The sequence below is a fragment of the Haliotis rufescens genome, unplaced genomic scaffold (assembly GCF_023055435.1).
Source record: "Haliotis rufescens isolate VD_foot unplaced genomic scaffold, xgHalRufe1.0.p SCAF_12, whole genome shotgun sequence".
NCBI lineage: Eukaryota > Metazoa > Mollusca > Gastropoda > Lepetellida > Haliotidae > Haliotis > Haliotis rufescens.
The window spans coordinates 21,471,856-21,493,717 of record NW_025963802.1 but is presented as its reverse complement, the minus strand read 5'-3'; the positions used below and the strand labels follow the sequence as shown (position 1 = coordinate 21,493,717).

The following is a 21,862-nucleotide window of genomic DNA, read 5'->3' as shown; positions in this document are numbered from 1 at the left end:
ACTTACAACATATAAATACACTCAATACCAATATAATATAAACTCACTACATATATACTGAACAACAAAAGTTCCTGTGACATTGAATAAGATTTAATGCAAAGTTATGTTTTTTACCAAATCTGAAACAATTTGGGTTTGTAACAGATAAAAGACTCCTGTAAGTGTTCGAATGGTTTAATTGGCCATACTGACTTCAGAAAATGCGTGATTTCATTAAAAAACATGAACATGCCAAAATGTCAATTTACAAATCAATAGCGTGTGTGTCCATCTCTGGTTGCGATGCGAGCAACACATCTTCGTCTCATGGAATGGACCAGACATCGCACAAAGTCCTGTGGGATATCTGTCCATATCTGTTGGAGCATGTTTCGAAGTTCCTGGAGTGTCTGTGGAACACGTGGTTGACGTCGAAGGTGCCGATCAATCTCATCCCACATGTGATTGATTGGTGAGAGATCAGGGGAGTGAGCCGGCCAGGGGATGACATTCACATTGTTTTGTTGAAGAGAATACTGAACAAGTCGAGCAATATGAGGCCGGGCGTTGTCATGTTGAAAGGTAATGCCTGGGCCATGACGACACAAAAACAGGGCCGATGATCTCGTCGCGGTAGCGCTGTCCATTGAGAATTCCCTCTACCACCATCAAACGGGTCCTCTGTCTTGCTGTAGTCCCACCCTATACCATAATGCTGCCGCCCCCGAACCGATCTTCTTCCATAGCACAATGATTGACGTAACGTTTACCTCAACGTCAGTACACTTGAATCCATCCATCGCTGTGGCCAAGGTGAAAACGAGACTCGTCAGTGAATAGAACTTGTCCCACTGCACCACTGTAGACATGCTTGATGGTGGTTTCCTGTCAAAATGGGACGTCTGGCGGGTCTTCTGGCGACAATCCCTGCACGTCTAAGGCGATGACTTACGGTTTGTGAAGATATTCATCGAAGGCCAGGGATGCTTCTTGCAGTCACTGTTCATGGCTGGAATCGATTTCATAGGTGTGTTGTGCGAATCCAGTTGTCTTGTCGATTATTGGTCACGAGTGGCCTGCCACTCCGAGGATGGTCTCTGACTGCATTTGTCTGTTGCTATAACGTTGCCATAAACACCAAATGGTGTTTCTGTGGAAGTTAAATTGTCTTGCAACATCACGTTGACTCAATCCTGCTTCAAGCATACCAATGGCTCACAGATGCTCATTTTCGGACAGGCGTGGCATTTCGTAATGTTGAATAATTGTGTAATTTTGTTTTTTTTCTGAGTGGTTCTTGTCAGCACGATGCTAAACAATGCATATGGAATCCCGTTAACGCACATGTTTTTATGCCCATTCTTGGGTAGTAAAATGCATGGGGCTTGCATAAAAGTCAACTTTTGCATGGAATGCATGTTTTTCTGTAGCAGTTGCATTTTTGTCACTTGATTCCATACATGTACTACAACATTGAAAACCAAACTTTACTTGTTTGAAAAATACACTAAAATATTTGTGTCACAGGAACTTTTGCTGTTGAGTATAAATACACTCAATACCTATATAGACATTCACTACATATAAATATACTCACTACCTATATATACACTCACTATCTATAAATATACTCACTACCTATATATACATTCACTACCTATATATACACTCACTACATATATCATATATATTTCTTGCAGGTCGGCATTAAAACTCAAACAGTAACTGAAAGTTTGAAAGCTATTCACAAAATATTAATATTTGTCAAATTATAGTCTTCGCACTTTTTTGCTCTTCCTCTTCATAATAACATGGGCATCAAATTACTGAATGATGACGGAATGTTAAGACAGGTAGGTATACAGTACTTCACATGAACCCAATGTTGACAGGCCAAACGCCTGAATTGTCAAGTCAGCAGCTTTGATGACGTCACACCTCTCGTTATAATGCGACAGATCAATATCAAATGCAGCTGTTCAAAAATAGGTGTTGTACGAAAATAGGGTACTCGACTATATATACTTTTTACCTCCATTTACACACTCACCGCTACATATACTCATTCACTCCCTATACACAATCACAACCTACACACTCTCATAACCTTGTGGTAAACAACTAAAACCTACATGAAGTCCGAGTGTAATGATGTTGCTCCTCTGCCTTGGGCCTTCAGTTTGATTACAATCATAGGAATAACACACTGATACTTGACACTCAATCTGAAAAAACAAAACAAAATCCAATGAAGAGAACTAAACAAAATGCTGTTCATTCCTGTCATGTAACTCACCCTTTTCTGACACACTATTACACAAAATATTGCTGTTGATAGCAAGACTAAAAAGTCAGCGATATCTCCAAAATATCCACGAGAGCTCTGTAAATACATTAATCTTGATTTTCTGTGAAAACAGTAATTATTTGTCCTAATCACCCTGATTAATTTGCATGGTTTCATTAGGGAAATCTCAAACCACTTTGAGCACAAACTAACCCAAGGCCTGCCAACATTCCTCAACATCACACCCACCCCTGACCTGACCACATACCACAACTTATAAACCTCTGGTGACATCACACTACAGTAACAGAAGGTTCTTTCAAATGTTGGTCAAATTCTATGACATGAATCGAACCTGCAACCTCACATATTGTGTTAAGTATTGTAACCCACTGCTGTCCCACTGAGCTACCGGGGCTGTTGATGAGAAGTTGTTCAGTTTATCATGTCCTGACTCCAGCTAGTCCATGCTTGAACATGTTTTTTGCTCCTGCTCGTTTTGAGCGAATTCCTTTTATACTGCGATACACAAATTGTTTTACTTTAAGGTATGTCATCGTTTTCTTATTTATTCTGGTATTTTTTGCATTTAGTCGGTTCATAAGTTGGATAAAACATGCCTCCTTAGGTTTGTTGAAAATGTAAAGCCTTGACCTTGGGCTATTCCCTCACTCACAGTTTTACATTTTTAACCAAACCCTTGGAGGCCTGCTTTATCCTATACATCATACCCATGTATGACCTGCCCAAATTTCTGACCATAATACCTGAACATCACACCAACCCATGACCTGCCCAAAAACATCAACCTCACACCCACCCCTGACCTGCCCACAAACATCAACCTCACACCCACCCCTGACCTGCCCAACAACATCAACCTCACACCCACCCCTGACCTGCCCACAAACATCACACTCACACCCACCCATCACCTGCCCAAATACATTCACATCAAACCCAGCTATGACCTGCCCACATACCTACATATGACCTGCCCACAAACATCAACCTCACACCCACCCATTACCTGCCCACAAACATCAACCTCACACCCACCCCTGACCTGCCCACAAACATCAACCTCACACCCACCCCTGACCTGCCCACAAACATCAACCTCACACCCACCCCTGACCTGCCCAAAAACATCACACTCACACCCACCCATCACCTGCCCAAATACATTCACATCAAACCCAGCTATGACCTGCCCACATACCTACATATGACCTGCCCACAAACATCAACCTCACACCCACCCATTACCTGCCCAGAAACATCAACCTCACACCCACCCCTGACCTGCCCAAAAACATCAACCTCACACCCACCCATGACCTGCCCAAATACATTCACATCAAACCCAGCTATGACCTGCCCACATACCTACATATGACCTGCCCACAAACATCAACCTCACACCCACCCATTACCTGCCCACAAACATCAACCTCACACCCACCCCTGACCTGCCCACAAACATCAACCTCACACCCACCCCTGACCTGCCCACAAACATCAACCTCACACCCACCCCTGACCTGCCCACAAACATCAACCTCACACCCACCCCTGACCTGCCCAAAAACATCAACCTCACACCCACCCCTGACCTGCCCAAAAACATCACACTCACACCCACCCATGACCTGCCCAAATACATTCACATCAAACCCAGCTATGACCTGCCCACATACCTACATATGACCTGCCCACAAACATCAACCTCACACCCACCCATTACCTGCCCACAAACATCAACCTCACACCCACCCCTGACCTGCCCAAAAACATCAACCTCACACCCACCCCTGACCTGCCCACAAACATCAACCTCACACCCACCCCTGACCTGCCCAAAAACATCACACTCACACCCACCCATCACCTGCCCAAATACATTCACATCAAACCCAGCTATGACCTGCCTACATACCTACATATGACCTGCGCACAAACATCAACCTCACACCCACCCCTGACCTGCCCACATACCTGAACACCATATGCCCATTCCATGTACTGTTCCTCACTGAACACTCCATAAGACACATCATCTTCTATGTTTTCAGTAGCAACAGCTGATCCATTCACGACCCACTGTACACGATACGCCGAATCACCTCTCAGAAGGCGTAGGAAGCTGCACTTGAAAATGGCAGTGTCATTCACATCAGATACACTCAGCACTGGCAATTTCTCTAGCGATAGCAGGTCTGTAATATTAACCATGAAAGAAATATGAACCATATGAAATTATCATAAAATGCAAATATGTTGTGAAATATACTTATATACTCACTGAGTATAAAAACATAAAAACATGTAGAGAAGTATGTACGTTAAGAAGAGATGTTTCCAATGTGTACCACTTAGTGACAAAACTACCAATCAGTCAAGCGTTACCACAGAATGTTTTTATTCTTATCACGATATTCACGTGATTTCCAAACTTTACAAGCTAATCCTACACAAGACAAATGGTGCATCTCGAGTCATGGATCTATGATGTCACATGTGATGGGTTCATTCGCGTCGGTTCACACAACATAAAAGTATGTTCGTATATGCATCAAACCAATCTAATATCTCTTGAATATGAGTAATTCTTTATATATTAACCAATATGTATGGTATTTGCATTTCTTTTGTCGGTGAGTATATTTCTATTTTTCATACTAAAATGTGGGCTCACCTGTGACAACATCCAAAACATCAAGCACAAATGTTGGAGCTGCATAGATTTCAAATCCACCAAAAGTGATATTTCCATAGCACCCATGACCATCTTCAAGAGGACCACCAATTTTCAGAGCACTCTTTTTCTCTCCAAGTACACTACGTCTGTAGAATGTTTTAGTTTTGTAAGACTTGCCACCAACATTAACATCAATGCCATAGGCTGCTGAAAAGCTGAACTGATATGTGTAGAACACGTTGAGTTGTGGGCGTGGCACTGAGACCACCCATTGCTTGTCTGGTGTGCTGACTGTGAAGTAAACATATCGGCGCTGGTAATACACTGCCACACCAGTGGAATCGGGTTGGTCTCCACCAGTCGTCAGGACATACATGTTCTCACAAAATGATCTGTACTGAACATCAAACTTGGTAGTGAAGCCAATGGAACATTCTCCCGGGGCAGATAACATGGAGTATTTAGTTAAGTTATAGTCAGGGAGAGAGATAGAAGCCTCATTCAACTCAACAGCCATTCCCCCACCATGTCCATCAACCAGTGACGGTGTGCCTGTCTCAGCAAAATCAACCAGTGACTCAAACTGGTACCTTGCTACCGTAACACTCTCTCCTGAAACACAAGGGAGACACATATATTTTAAAAGTTATTCTTGTTTGCATAAATTATGATTATTACTCAATGTTGAATTTTCAAGGTTTTCTTTTACTATCAGTTTAAACAATAAAGCATGTGTTACTGGTTAGTTTGGTCCAGCCTGTGCTGTTGTCAGTGGACTGGCAGTATCGGGTTGGGTCGTCACTGAACACAGCACCACACTCATGACACACTCCATCGATGTTGCATATGTCTGTCTGGAAATTGAAACACAAAAATCAAAACCAAGTGATTACAATTAAAGTCTTACATCATGCAAAAATGTTCTCTCATGTCCCAACAAGATCCATTGAATTTGCCACTGCACATAATCCATTGTGATCCATTTGATGCATTATGTTTGTTATTCACATATTTCCGACATGGCAAATACAATATAAGTTTCAAACAACGACGACATGGCACATCTATTCACAACCAGTCCCGACCTGGGAAGTAACCATTTTGCATTGGTCTAGCTTGAAAAGACAACCTGCCATGATACAATTACATAACATCACCCTTTAATTGGCTGTGAGCTTATCAGGTCTTAAATATATACAACTGGTGAATACAGAGTCAATGTTAATCACTAGCAATCTCTACACACCTGTGATGTAAAACAAGATAAATATACTCTTCATGAAAAGCATATACATGTATAATGGATTCCCATAACAACTATATTCATACTTGAAATAATGAATAAATGTCCTCATGTATTCAACTACAGACTAAATTGATTGCTGATTGGAACATTCTGTCAAATGCTATCCAACACAGGTTTCATCCACTCACCCTCGTCACACAGCTCCCTGCAGTGTAACTTTCGCAGTTGGAGTTGATCACAACATAAGTGACTGGTTCGCTGAAAAGCTTTCCGTCGTTGCTGATGGTGATATTGGCACTGGATGTTTTGTTCAGGCGACACGCTACAAGTTCATTGCTGATGTACACTGCAGGCACTGTATAAGTACCATCGCCGTCCGAAGAACAGTCCAGCTGGAAGACCATGTCACATACATGTCAATAATTTTGTTTGTTTATTTGTTGTTTAACGCAGCACACAGCAATATTCCAGCTATATGACAGCGGTCTGGAAATAATCAAGTCTGAATCAGACAATCCAGTGATTGACATCAAGAGCATTGGTCCACGCAATTGGGATACTATGACATGCATCAACAGGGTCAACGAGCCTGACCACCCAATCCCATTAGTCACCTCTTACGACAAGCATAGTCAACTTTCACGGCAAGCATGGGTTGCTGAAGACCAATTCTACCCCGGATTTTCACGGGTCAGATGTCAATGGCAACACATAGATACAATAACACCATACATTTTACTGCCGCTTTGAAGATAACTTACAGTTAGTTACAATGTACTTCTTGTCTATATGCAGAGTATATACACAGTGCAAGGAGGCCAGTTGCAGCTTCAAAATCAGGCTTTGTTTCCAACTGATGTTCCTACCTGTAATCCTTCAATGTTGCACACAAGAGTGTCTATGTCAGCAAAGTTTTCTCCAACAAGTGTGATGTAGTTGCAGTCCTCCATAATCTGTGAGTCGCAAATGTGTCCTTGTATTTCATCAACAGATGGAGGTTGTGTTCCATTGATGGAGCAGTCTTCACCAAGCCAGTTATCATAGCACTGGCACTCACCTGCATAAGTCAAATAATCACCAATCTCACTAAGGCCTGTGAAGCTCTCAATGCTACAGTCAAATCCAGTCGACAAGCACATAGTCAAAAGACACCCCCAAATGAAACTAAAAATTAACTGCTAACAAGTAGGCTTTGTGTATGATTTAAGTTACTTGTGGTATGCATTAATGCTCAGCTGACAAAATATAAAATCTTTCACAAATATAACGATTTAAAAAGGTTCCAAACATGAAACACAAACCACCTTCAATAACCTAATTCAGATAAGTTCCAAAAAAAAAAAAAAAATTTATGCTTGCTTTGATCTTAACCTTGGTATGATTGATTCTATCAGGAATAACTGTGTGAAATATTTCTTTAATTGGCCCTTGTTTAATGAAGCATTGACTGTTTGAAATCGTTCACCCTCTTAACAACACCTTATGCTAAAACAATTCAACAGGCCAAAGGTTAAGAAATGAATAGAATTTGGGAGATTTTTATTTCCTCAAGAAAGTTTCCATATCCATGTTTGACATACCTTGTGTACAGTTGCCATTGTCACTGCAGCTGTTGATACAGATGATGCTCTCCACCTCTGGGATGGGCACCAACTGGCCTCCCACCTCAACCATCAGTTCTATCCGGGTTGTGATTTCTGTCTGGCACTGAGCAATCAAGTTACTAAGGGCTGTCACTTGCCACTGTGTGTCCCCTGTGATCTGAATTGGGAGAAAAAAATAGCTTCATTATTGCCACACAACTCCAGCTATATATACTGAACAAAATAGTAAGAGATCATTAATATTTGGGGGGATAATCTATTGTAGCGAAGACTGACTTTCTTTAAATATGTATGGTATATAAAAATATTTCATGATCCCTAAATTGTTTTGTTCAGTATAGTTTAATAAACCTTTTATTTCCATGAAATGAAAACCTGGATTGGTTAACAGGCATAATGCCTATTTGACGACCTCTCCAGTACACATGTGATTTGATACAATTTTCAGAACATCATATCATAGATAATTAATGTAAATCTTGAAACTAATGCGGACATGAATTAAACGTGAAAAATGCAAGTGATCTTTCTTCGCATAAATGAAACTTCGCTTTTATGTCTCCAAAATGACTATCAACAATAAGACGGCCTCACTGCATATTTTGGATAGAGGAAATACCAACTAGAATAAGCATCGGGTTAGCTATTACTGCTGGAGTCAAGAGTTCTTCCTACTCATGTCAAACAAGGCATCATTGGCCACTCAGGTCATTTACCAATCAGTATTGCCTTTGAACATCCTTAATACCAGTCAGCAGAATAAACATATAAACTGTGTGTTGTTTTTTTACATAAACACTATTTATTGGTTTTACAGAAGTGCTTTACTCAATGCCAATAAGTAGTGCTATTTGCTGCTGGATTGGATTAAGATAAGGTTGGATTAAGGTAAGGATATGGATCATTCCACTTGGGATGGGGTTGGCGACGGGGGAATTCGCATTGATTTTGAGTCACATTTTTGGAAAGGGGTCAGCAGTGATATTAATTTGGCGACGCATTATTTTTTAAAGATTTACATTTTAAAATGTACAGTACTAGTACTACACAGCTTAACTAAGGTAGTAAAACATGAATAATACACAATGTAATCAGGTTTTTTCATAAACATGTAACATTTATAAGCTACTAAAGCAATTTGTTTGTGTAAAATAGTCATGGACAGATTCAATAATCATTAAATATAATGCATCTGGCAAATCAAAGTTACCAAACAGTATAGTCGTTATACCATATCCGTAGAAAAAACAGCTCGATCTGACATGACTGACATCTGAATGCTGCCAAAGATAATGAAGACTGTCTTCCTAGTAAAGGCCACAAGTATTCAGGTCATTATTTCCCTTATTTTTCTTGGCAATGTTTGTAAACATCCCTTCTCTCTGAATTGAACACATTTGCAATTCAATTTTGAGAAACATTTAGTGGTGAAAGCAGAAATAAATAACAATTCAGGTTGTTTTTTTTGCCTCTGTAATGAAGTGACTGGAGTTTGTCTGAGGTTGTCTGAGGTTGTCTGAGGTTGTATTGAGGAACACTGCTGCTGAGAGGTGTCTCACATTGAGGAGAATCTTACCTGAATATCCTCCATGCAAAATTCTACTGTCTGGTTGAAGTCGATGTCAATCAAGGGGATATTTTGGCAGCGGACAGCTAACTTCGAAGATAGGATGTGTGAGGAGCATATCTCAAATGCCTCAGTCTCATTTATACCATTGGCTGTTGGCCACGTAAGTTCCTACAAATACAAACATTCAGTTTTCACAAATTTACACAAATTCAAATGACAGAGACTGCATATATCATGGTGCAGATATCTCCAATCTTAATATTCACTTTATTTAAATGCAGAGGCAAATACAGCAATCAATATATCCAGTCAACACTATTCAATATGTGTGCATATTTTTTAACAAATTGCTGATACATCAACTACATTTTGTCCTCATCAACCTCTAATTCAGGAAGTCAAAATACATTTTGTCATGTGAAGCCAAGAAGCAAACATAGATGACAATATCTGTTTGTGAAAGGCAAAGAAGTCGTACCGGTTGTTCATAGTCGAGGTCAAACTCAAAAGTGATGTTGACAGCTCCCTTTTGGACACATTTGAGAGGGGTCTGCGACTGAGTGATGAAGTACTCCGTCACATCCTCACCTGGGCCACACAAACAGTGCGAGACATACCCTTGTCACAACTCAAGACCAACACAATTCAATTCAGCAATTCATTATCTCATAGAGCTATTATCTTGAATATTTGAAAAATCATATTAATAAAAGTGTAAACACATAAATGCAAACCTAAATATCACTTTCCATTCAACAAAACAGCATGAATGTTAATAACGATAGGTACATTTTTTATGGTTATAACCTATGTCATTCCATGAAACCATTCACACACATTCACCTGTCAGATGTTGAGAGTATGATCACAAGTGACTATAAGGTTCATTATTGGATGACTTTTAATTATTATATGTAAAATTTATTCATGGATGGATGGAATACATTTTGTTCACGTGAACCAAATGTTCAAACTCTGACTGTATAATTCGAGGACTTGGGGATCCTACCAGGCAACATATGCCTGAGTTTGATGAGTTACTGACCTCGACTAATCTTCCTGCTCTTCTTGCTGTGCACCCCACATGTGAACACATCTCTGCCCGCCCCACACACTGGACTCTGACCCTCCACACAGTCACAGTACACAGGCAGAGGAGCACCATCACCATCACCAGCCTCTGCACAGTAGCCATCATACAGAGAGTCCGTACTGGTGGGGAAAGCAGCAGGGTTAGTAGAAGTGAACAACTGGATGTGACAAAATAATATCAAACAAAAGTCGTCATTGTTAATAATTCAAAGAATACTAGGTACCGGTACCTCTGTAACATTTATGCGAGAAATCCTGTATTTTGGCTGTCATCAAACTATAAAATGTTCACTGTCAACTATTCCTAACCAGTTGAGATACTAATACTAACTGCACGGCGAGGAAGTCTTCACATTTTCCAACATAAGCATTCTTTATGCAGAATATTTTACTTTTGATGAAATAGAGGTTTTATTCTTTGAATTATAAGGAATGATAACTATTTTCTGATAAATCTCAAGAATACATATCCTCCATCACATCAATGCTAGAATGTCCCAAAGGAATCGATGGGTTCTGACATCTAATAATACCATAGATAGTAAACGATCTACGGAATGTAAAAAGAAAATGATCTCAAACTCCATGATTCCCATCATAATTGGGTCTTTTCCCTAACTCTAGTATTTTTGGGGTACCTAGCTGTTCCAAACAAATATTCGAGTTGTTCCGACAAATATTTGGTTGACATGATTCTGATATCACTTAAAAGTCCCATTTTCAGAATATTTCCAGGTACATATGCAAATATGTGGTAAATTTCCATAGAACAACTGTTATGTAACACTTTCTTATACCCCATTCACATGCACCTCTATGCACATTTGTGTATATGTGCTTACATGTGTAGAAATACATGCGTGAGTATACTTGTCATGTGAACGCGTTTACTCATGTGTGTATATTTACACCAGGAGCAAATCTGCATCATGTCTGGAGCAGGTGCAAATGTAAATGTAAATTGGCACTGTGTGTATATGTTGCAATGTGAATGTTTATGTCAACGTAAGAGGATCTAATTAATATCTGTTCTTTTGTCAACACCAAACAAATTGTCAACAGTTGCCAACTTTTATGCGTATATACATAGTTGAGCGGACAGTGATTTCTTTTTGTTTCAAGGAGTCAAAACTTTGTGTCAAAAATTTAATCAGACACATGTTGCTTCACGTGAACATTTTTGGTGAAGTTACTTTCTTCTCATTCAACTTTGATTGGAAAACAACCTGTTTTGTGTTGAAAGTCAAATGTGTGCCTTACACAATTAACATACTTTATTTATACACCTAAAATGCTTTTCATGTGAACGCATAGAATGGGCGGCCATTCGGTTAAAAAATACAAAGTTTAAAAATAGGACAAAAGTACACAATAAAGGTCAAATATTATGAATAAAGAACTAAATGTTACTAATAAAAGTCAAAATACAAAACAATGAGACGCAAAGTTGAAATAAAGGTCAAAAGTACACAATATTAATAGTCAAATGTTACGAAAAGACATAAGAAAAGAAAGAACAATGTGTACGAAAGAACGTCAGTGAGCACGAAAGGAAGTTGACAATAAAGAACATCAGTGAGCATGAAAGGACATTGACAATAAAGAACGCCAGATGGTGCTGCAATTTGTAAAACATTCCGAGTTTAACCGACTTGTTCCGCCGTGTATACGATAACTGAATGCATGCCGAGGTGCACAATGTATTTCGTCAATCCTCGTGCACTCACTGTCTGACGTCACACACACACACACACACACACACACACACACACACACACACACACACACACACACACACACACACACACACACACAGGACACATTGGAACCATCAGTCAACAGGTAGTGTATGGGTGCTGGAAATTCAAGAGGAGTGCCCACTATGACGTTCTCCCAGTATGTCCACCAAATGAGACGAAAGACAAAAGGTACAAGGATGTCCATTGTTGATGACCACACAGAGTTCATCGAAGCTAAGATGGGATGAAAGTGAAGTCTTCCCAGAGACATCAGTTTTCTGACTGGTGATGTCCGCCAGAGAAGAGCATGGTTGGGCTGACCTGCTACATCGGTGACCATCTGCAGCATCTCATGATAAAGATCCTCAGGTGGACAAAGCATTCCTCTGTGAAGCAGGTAGCTGTTGGATCAGGACAAATCTAGCTTTTGTCCTGACTGGCATACTTTATACAGGAAGTCAATGATATATCCATGGATATGCACTAGTTGGATAAGAGCAAAACTGATGATCGGTGCTCTAATTTGGGTGAAAAGCCAAGGTGCAATGGACAAACCAAACAAAAGTACAAGGAATCCAGTAGTCCAGAGACTGAGAATCAGACATACTTCCTGGATCCTGCATGAATTGGCACATCCAGACTGGATGTCGGGACTGAATCATCTAATCCCCAATCCTGAATAAAGTGCAAAGTTGGCTTCCAGATTCTATCTGGAACTCATCGAACAGATACCTTTTTGAGAACTTTCAGATCAAGGATTATATGCATATCAGTGGTGTTTTTCTTGGGTGCAAGAGCAAATGGAGAATAGAAGCCTTGGCTGTGGTCCATATCCTCCAGATCCTGTGATAGTGTCTGAATGGCCAAGGAGGCTGGTGCTATCTTGGGACCTTCAGCTGCTATGCGGGAGATGAGATTTGGTCTTTGATGGTAGTGGAGCTTGTATCTTTCCAAAACCATGTTTAGAATCTAGTGGTTGGACATGATGTGCTTTAAATTTTTGGCGAATGGTACCAATTGTCCCCCCACTGATATTGGGGTTAGGTTGGATTTCGGAAATGCGAGAATCAAAGTTCATAGTCGCAGCCAAGTCAATAAAGTTTGGTCTAAACTTTGGGGGTCAGTTGTGGAGATACCCTCTTACAACAGGTTTGCCCCCTTTGTGATTGAAACCGCGTCCAAGGTTGGTGGTAAATTATAAAAGGCAGTCAGAGTGTGGTACTTTCAGCGTTTCAATGGAGGCAGTGCTATACTTGGTTTCCCAATCAAATTGTTAACCTGGTTGATAATGAGTGGCCTGCAACTCAGGCATGGGAGAGTGAATTGCTTCCATATGGGGGTGGTACCCCACATACAACCACCTCATCTACAGGTGAAGTGGTGGGATACAGCCATCCAACTCTGCCATGGGAACTCGACACTGCATGAGGAAAGCATGCTCTACATCCTAGCCAAGTGGAGACTTTCATTCATAGATGCAATAGGCCAACGGTCGTCTTCCACCCAATTCAGAAGTAAAGCAGCCTTCCATGGACACATCAAGACCATCCTGGCCTTACATATATCATTGTATCCTCAGTGAGGTGGATCCAAGTTCCCTGCATCAAATCTGGCCATGACACTTGCTCCCCCTACACGGCCACGTGGTCATGGGAGCTTTCTGAGCCATTCAGATGGTGGCCATCTGCTCCTAGATTGTGTCCCGACACTTTGCCAGCATGGCCTGCATGACCTCCGTCTTTCATTATCTCCTTCTAAACTTATTTTGTTTGTTTGTTTGTTACTTAACACCGCACTCAGCCTTATTGCTGCTATATGACAGCAGTGTGTAAATAATTGAGTCTGGACCACACAGTCCAGGGATTGACATCATGAGCATCGATCTACACAATTGACGTGCACCAATAAGTCCACCAGCATGACCACCTGATCCCTTTTGTTGCTTCAGACTTATAAGCCCTTCTTTAATTTTGAATAAAAGAACCAATCTTAAATATTGAATACTAAATGTATAGCATGTGTTTTGCTTTGGTCTTACACTGCACAATAATCCTGTCATATGATGGCTGACTGTAAATAATATCAAGACTATCCAGTAATTGATATTTTGAGTGATCATGGTTATTAACTACGATCTGCGCTGCATTGTAAATCTATATGCATGTTATTATTTCTTTCCACAATACATAAAACTTAATATAATGAAAACAAGCAAAAATAATTCATGCATATTTCAAGAATTGTACTAGATGAATTTTACTACAATTGTGGAACTTTACAAGATTTAAGGGTTTAATGTTATTTACTTTACTAAATAAAATAATTGTAGAATTCAGCTATTTTGCTAAAGGATTAAGTGAACTAACCTTCTCCAGCTGAGGGCAAAACGCTTTGGTTGTCTAACATTCTCTGAGAAGATCTCTCCAGTGCTCATCTTTAGATCATTGTCCTTGTTGCCATCAAAGGTACCACACAAACCTGGGAAACATGAAACACAATGAAACTGTGCAATGCTTGTTGGTCCTCATTATTATCACTACCAATTATTGTTAATCATCAGTGTACATACAGTGCATGCTGATGATGTAACATGAAGCTCACCTTCCATGTTATTGTAGTCATCTGCAGAAGCATGCAGCCACACATTAAGAAACTCAGAAGTTTTCCTCACTCCATTCTTGATCTTCACACAGGTTCCAGTTGGAAAGCAGGCCTTCATGAAAAGAAAGAAATATGTCCATGTCAGTAGTTTTACACTTCGTATCAATGTATCCAGAGAACGAACAGGATGGAGTATATACTAGAGGACAGAAGCCTGACTTGGTCACAGACAGTCTTGTAGTACACATGGGACTTGATGTCAAAACTGAAACTGCGAACCATGTTGTCTCCCAGGCAGGTTAGTCAAATGCCTACAACTTATACATGTTTTGTAACTGTTAAGAGTTCTTTGCCTTAGGCATCCTTATATGATACTTTTTATTCCTATTGTCCAGTTCCTAAAGACCTTTCTCACCTTATAGGCACGTCCTCCCGAGTACTTGATGATCCTCATGCCTGGCGTTAGACTGCCTTGGACATAGCTGCGGACAACCATAGGAGTTTTCTTGGATCCTCTCCTTCTACATCGGTCAAACACAATCACATCATCCACAGCTCTCACAGCAACTCCACAGTTACAAGAGGCAGATAATCCCTTGCCACAGCGCTGATACATAGTGCGAACCTAAACACACAAAGACAATCAATGCTTTCATCACCAACACACATGTTACATTTTGAAAATTTCATGTTAATGCTCAGAAGCAGCTGTAGACTTGTAGCTGTGAGATATGACCATGTATATTCATAAATCTCCTCACCTCATAGTCTCTTTGCTTGTTGATGTATAGGATGAATTCTCCCTCAAAAAACACATTGAATTTCCTGGAAACACAATATGCATAAGAAAAAGAATGTAAAATCTACATGGAATATATCATATCATACAATGAGGTCTATATTTTGTATTGATAAGCTGACAATAAATTCCAAAGGTGTTTCCTGTATGATATGAGAACTAATAATTAACAAAATCAAAGGTCAAATATAAAATTTAAAACTTGTCAAATGTTACTGTAAGGAAAGTTGAGGCAAACTTAGATCTTGTTGACAGTGTTTCTGCATGAACTTTGAAATGTTGATATTTATTCTTCTTCTATGAAAGCCAGCGTGAGGCTAGACCGATTAAAAATATATGTTACACAGGTATGTCTACAAATAATATGTGAAAGAAGCCTAAGTGAAAAAAAAAGGAAATATTTAATCAAAATATACTCACTTTCCATCGATGGAGGTTATATGTGGATCATTGATGGATTTGCAAACAGCCTTTCTATCCTTGTCCTTCACTGTAAGCTGAAATAGAATTGTGTGTATGTTGAGTTTGAAACTGTAACATATCTGCCCAAACACTTGTAATTTATTATAAGAAATTTCACAGTGACTAACAATTGATCACTGTGTCCCATCCGAGCATACCTTGATTTGGTCAAGAGTGTTGTTAGTGATGCTTGTATCTCCAGTCCAAACAGTCACATGAACATTGAGCTTCCTATGCTGGTCCCCATCCCTGAATGGAGAGTCCACTTTAGCTTTGACAGTGATCATAACACCGGTCTTCCAGTTACTGTTGGTGATTCTCTTTCCACAAGGTGGACCACTTTCCTCCTGGTCGTAGCCTATGACAGCCTGCACCAAGGCTTCCTCCTGACAGCTCAACTCCTTGGCCGTTGCAATGCTAGTTGTCACAGTGATGTAGCAGTCATCCCAGGCTGACAGGTTGTGACAGAAGAAACCAGGAGGGAAGGTTGATATGACATGGAGCATCTGGGCTTCACCACCTTCTTCCACCATTATCTCAGTCTCTCGAACCTGCCATAACAATCACGGATACATTTTCACTATCATCTACATGAGGCAGTGAAGCAAACAGATAAAGAAGCTTTCAACTGATATTATAAACCTCTGATGACATCACACTACAGTAACAGAAGGTTCTTCCAAATGCTGGTGGACTTCCACGACAGGAAATATAAAAAATGCCCTGGGCATTCCGGTGGAACGTTTTATGAACTTGTCTCTTGTTGGGACATAATTGTGTTTGATGATTGGTTAAAAGCCACAATTGTTTTTAATATGTAAATTCCATGGCATGAATTGAACCTGCAACATCACATACAGTGTTAACTTTCGTAACCCACTGTTTTCCCACTGAGCTATCAGGTAAGTGGTGAGAAATTGTTCAGTGTAACATGTCATGACTCCAGCTAGTGCATGCAGCACATGGTTTTTCTCTCGCACACTTTGAGCGAATTCCTTTTATACTATGATACACTGTATTGTTTCACTTTAAAATATGTTACTGTCATCTTATTATTTTCTGATATTTCTTGCATTTAGATGGTTCATAAGATGGATCAAACAAGTCTCTGAGGTTTCGGTTGAGAATGTTAAACCTGGAGCTCAGGAAAAGCTGTCGAGCCTTTGGCCCTTGGTCTTTTCCCTCGCTCACAGTTTTACATTTTCAACCCAAACATCTGAGGCATGATTTTTCCTATACAACAAGACACCAGGAAGGAGTCTTACCTTTACTTCAGCTTTGAGAACCAAACTGTATCGAGGGGGGGACTTGGTGTCATCACAGTTGAATCTGTAGCAGCCTGACACAGCACACTGCATCTGTAATACAGAACACCTGGCTCATAGCACTCTTACATCTGGTCACCAGCTACATTCAAACATGTTCATTCATATTATTATTAATAACTTGCAAGTGATTCCATGGCATTTGATTGGCAAACCAGGCATTCATGTTTCATTACAACCAAAAACAAAATCGGTCCCAACCACCAACAAACTACTGTTTCCTGATTGGCTGATAATAGAATGGTTGGGACTTGTGGTGTATTATTGTGCTGTTGTCTACAGTTTTTTGTCAGTTAATGATTAAATAAGCAGTCTGTGAAGTAATATTGTTGACATATATATTTATTTATAAGAATTTACTAACACTTGATTTTGCTTTTAGTGATGATTTTGTATAAACATGCACACTGTGCACACCATTTTTGGCATTTATGCTTCAATTAACTAAAAAAATATTTAAGTCAATTCTTAAGTGTAGCTGTCTATTTTCTTGAACATGAATGGCTAGGTGTACTTTACTTTCCTAACAATACACATTTTATGTGATCATAATCTTCTTTGTGCTGCACAAAGCCAAAAGCCACAAGTTATTTTAAATATCTACATACACTTACAAGTCTAAAATAATGGCTGCACACGCACATATGATTGTTAACAAATACAAATCAAGAGATAACTTAGATGTCCATCTTACATATCAGTTATCAAATATGTTAATCAGAAGAACTTACTGCATCTCCAACTCTGTACTTTGACAGCTTTTCTGAATCCAAACTTGAGATGCCTTCATCAAATGGTCCAAAGTCACTGACTGTCTCATTGCCTGCCAGCCATGTAACACTGTAACGCACTCCCTCCTCCATCTCAAACTTACACACTACTTTGAAGTAGGGACTTTCAACAACAGTCTCTGTCTCCAGATGAGGCTGCTCAATAGATGGGAAATCTGCAAAATAATTCTTGTCACATAACATGTAAACATAATGTGGAAATGTGTTAGCCTCAGTCTATCTGAACACCTCTAAGTTGATCCACTAAGATTATAGCACTTATATAGCAACGTTCATGCATGTGTGTGTGTGGCTGCTTGTACTTGTCCGGATTGATGCCAATTTATAGTGCTAGCACACTGAGATACCATGCCGCAGTTTAACATGAATACCCCTCCAAAAACACAATCTATTGACTCGGAGCTGACCAGTCATTTTACTCCCTTAATGCTGCGCGCCAGGCAGGGTAACAACAAGCACAATCTTTTAACATCTTTTGGTATGAGGCTTCCAGGGAACAAACCCCGGAACTTCTGCACTCCAGGCGGACGCTCTACCACTAGACCACAGAGGAGGTGAACAACTATGTGAAGAAAGGGGCTCTCACAGTATGGGCATAATTGGGGACGCCGTCACTACACTGATTACAGTTTTACTTTTTTTGGTAGTAAAAGACAATTTGTGCTTCCTATGTCTTGTGAGTGATGGAACCTACCTTGTTTGGTTGACCAATCTGTCTGGTTGAGCGCTGGCAGACACACAAGGGAGGTGTTGGCTGGGTTTTCCATGTCTGCTGTGTAGCAGGTGTTGTCAATGAAGCATGAGTTGGGCTGCAAGGTAATACACATAATATACAATATAACTAATGGTCATAGTACCATTAACATAACTTATTCTTTATAGTTCACCTCAAGAACTCTAACATGCATTTGGTTTTCCCTTAGAAAATGTACAAAATGTGTAGTATAGATAATGGGGATTCTGGCTCACTTCCACTGGAGCTAGATTTATACCCAATACTGCTACTACAGAGGGATTTTTTTATGCAAAAATGATGATACACACAAACGATCATCATGATTCGTATTAAAAGAAACATCAATATTAATTAATAATGGATAAAATTTACTAAGGCCTACGAGGATATTGGAAAGATATAGGAGCAATACAAAAATTAGCCGCTGCTGCTAAGGTATCTAAAGATGTGGCCAAGGATTGGCTAAAGAAACAAGCGATGTGGCAAATATACTTGCCGGCACCGCGTTATATCCCAAGGAAGAAGTTTGATATTTTTACAATGAATGAAGTTCATCAGGCTGATCTCGTTTCTTCCCCATGATAAGGTTAGATGCAAAACATATAAATACGCTTTAACCGTAGTGGATGTGGCTAGTTGCTACAGGGCGGCTGAACCATTAACCTCGAAAGATTCAACAGAAGTAGCTAATGCACTGAGCCGCATATATAAACGCGGACCACTAAAATGGCCTAAGTTATTTCAAGTAGATCCTGGTCGCGAGTTTATGGGATCAGTAACTAAACTGTTAACAAAGCATGATGTCGCAATCAGGCAAGGTGAAAAAGAGGCCCACTGTAGTCAAGCTATCGTTGAAAGATTTAACCGGACATTAGCAGTGCGTTTTTTTTGGATATCAGCATGGGATTGAAATGAAATCGGAACGATTGAGATCAACTGAAAGGGTGACACGATTATCAACTGTTGTATCAGCGCTGAATAATGAAGTAACAAGATTAAATAGGAAGAAACCATCCGATGCGATTAAAATTAAATCTGTGACTTTTGAATCTTCAGCAACGAGGAGAGGCAAAGAACAAAAACTTTCGGATAGAGTCAGCGTAAGATATTTATACCAGCCCGGTGATCTCAAAGGAGACCCACGTTGTGCAACCGATCCCATTTGGTCCCTTAAGATATATACCATTGGTCGGTTGGTTATGAAAGAAGGAGAGCCTATTCTTTATTATCTTAAAGATGGAACTGGCAGGGGTTTTGTACAAGAAGAGTTGCTCATAGTTCCAGACGATACAGTATTACCACCATAACCATAAGCATAGGTAGTTACACCATCATTATCAATCTATCTCTTTGTATCTAAGAGGGATAATGATGTCTTGTTCATTCTTAATCCATATATCCTGTGATTGACACTTCTTAAAGTGTTCATCTCGTTTTTAATGTCTTACCATTGAATAATGCTTCTTTATACTGTTCGTGTTTGATATGCTTTTTTACCACATACCAAATACTTCTTAACACCCTTAGCTTTTCTTATCTCTCCATTATCGGGCTTAGGTCTTAATCCAACATACTCCGCAATAAGGGTTCCCAGTACATTCATCCTTCAACACCTTTTTATTTACTACGCTGTGCATTTGATTATATTTTGGGTAATCGCTCGTGTCATACGTATCTATTTTTTGGCCATATCTTTATACACATCCTCGGTTTGTATTTCCATCAACAAAGAATATGTATCGGTATATAACACCTCACATCTATCGCCGTATTGCTTCTTAAGTTCGTTGTAATAAAAGTCATACATTAAGTGTTTTGACAAGTCAAGAATACTCATACCAATGTACACCGGTCTGTTGAATTTTATATTACTCTTCTGCATATGTAGTGCAGCTAAGTCGTTATCAAATATCTTGCTTCTTTAAAAGCCAGACTGGCTATAAGTTTCCTGAGTCTTTCTTCCTCATAAGACCTGACCAATTTAACATCATAACGCTTCCTTAAATTCTCCATAGTTTTACCAAATACTGAGTTATTCATGAGCTCATATAGATTTTTTTAGAAATCGCTGGTAGCCATCTTTCTTAAATCTGTGTTCATACTTATATAGGGCTCCATCCAAGGGCTTGGATCAAGCTTTAGAACTCTGTGTATTTTCTTTAGTTTCATGCCTTACGATAGATATAACTGGAGATTTCTACAGTGAACTATATATTTTGTCTTATCCATCAAATTTGGTACAAGTTTTTCTACGTTAGCTAACCTAGTATTACCCATCAAGGAGTGTTGATATTCCGACATCCAATCTTTATTGACCATTAATCTTTTGGGGTCTAGCGGATAACTGTTCTGGTCTTTGTGCAAATCTTTTGGATATTCCAAGTCAACATCTGTGGGGATTTGATATCACATCGATATCATTCACATTGATATTGTGGATATCATTCACACCAACCCACTCAAAACCACCCGTGGGTAAAGGTTGACTCATAGCCCATCCGTACAAATTGTTGGCGTCTAGATATAATATGTGCGTATCGGGTTTATTCGGATCATATCCTTCCACTAATTTATTATTAGCCCTAGAATACCTTTTCGCTGTCATCGATATACCACCTCTTTTCCTTTCTCAACAAACAAGTGCATATCGTAATCAGTGAGTAGTTTTAGTTCTACACCAATCTTCTTCAACAATGCATCCCACGATAGTCCGGGACTGGAATAGTACCATGCCGGGTCCAAGCCATATTGTTTTAAAGATGTCTTTCTAAATATCTCCAATATATTGGCGAGTAACAATACATCGGTTCTTAAGTGGAGATCCTGATAATCGCCTAAGTTCTTACAACCTAATTTATGCCACACCATCAGAGCATGTTCATAATCAGCATCGGTTATTTTAGATTCTGTTAAGTTACTATAGAATG

General features: G+C 39.7%; 1 protein-coding gene across 2 annotated transcripts in view; it reads right to left on the bottom strand.

Annotated features, from left to right (window-relative positions):
* LOC124150009 overlaps positions 1-21,862 on the bottom strand; it is a 359,724-nt gene that overhangs the window by 144,387 nt on the left and 193,475 nt on the right. For both annotated transcript variants that reach the window (XM_048393436.1, XM_046521880.2), the window contains exons 78-96: positions 18,894-19,008; positions 18,140-18,354; positions 17,349-17,441; positions 16,242-16,634; positions 16,042-16,118; positions 15,584-15,647; positions 15,238-15,447; positions 14,823-14,934; positions 14,588-14,699; positions 10,436-10,602; positions 9,869-9,978; positions 9,397-9,558; positions 7,797-7,977; positions 7,083-7,273; positions 6,405-6,608; positions 5,710-5,824; positions 4,968-5,582; positions 4,268-4,488; positions 2,115-2,207 (exon numbers count right to left, since the gene is read on the bottom strand). In XM_048393436.1, the coding sequence (XP_048249393.1) occupies positions 2,115-2,207; positions 4,268-4,488; positions 4,968-5,582; positions 5,710-5,824; positions 6,405-6,608; positions 7,083-7,273; positions 7,797-7,977; positions 9,397-9,558; positions 9,869-9,978; positions 10,436-10,602; positions 14,588-14,699; positions 14,823-14,934; positions 15,238-15,447; positions 15,584-15,647; positions 16,042-16,118; positions 16,242-16,634; positions 17,349-17,441; positions 18,140-18,354; positions 18,894-19,008 (3,450 nt within the window). The remainder of the gene's footprint in view (positions 1-2,114; positions 2,208-4,267; positions 4,489-4,967; positions 5,583-5,709; positions 5,825-6,404; positions 6,609-7,082; positions 7,274-7,796; positions 7,978-9,396; positions 9,559-9,868; positions 9,979-10,435; positions 10,603-14,587; positions 14,700-14,822; positions 14,935-15,237; positions 15,448-15,583; positions 15,648-16,041; positions 16,119-16,241; positions 16,635-17,348; positions 17,442-18,139; positions 18,355-18,893; positions 19,009-21,862) is intronic.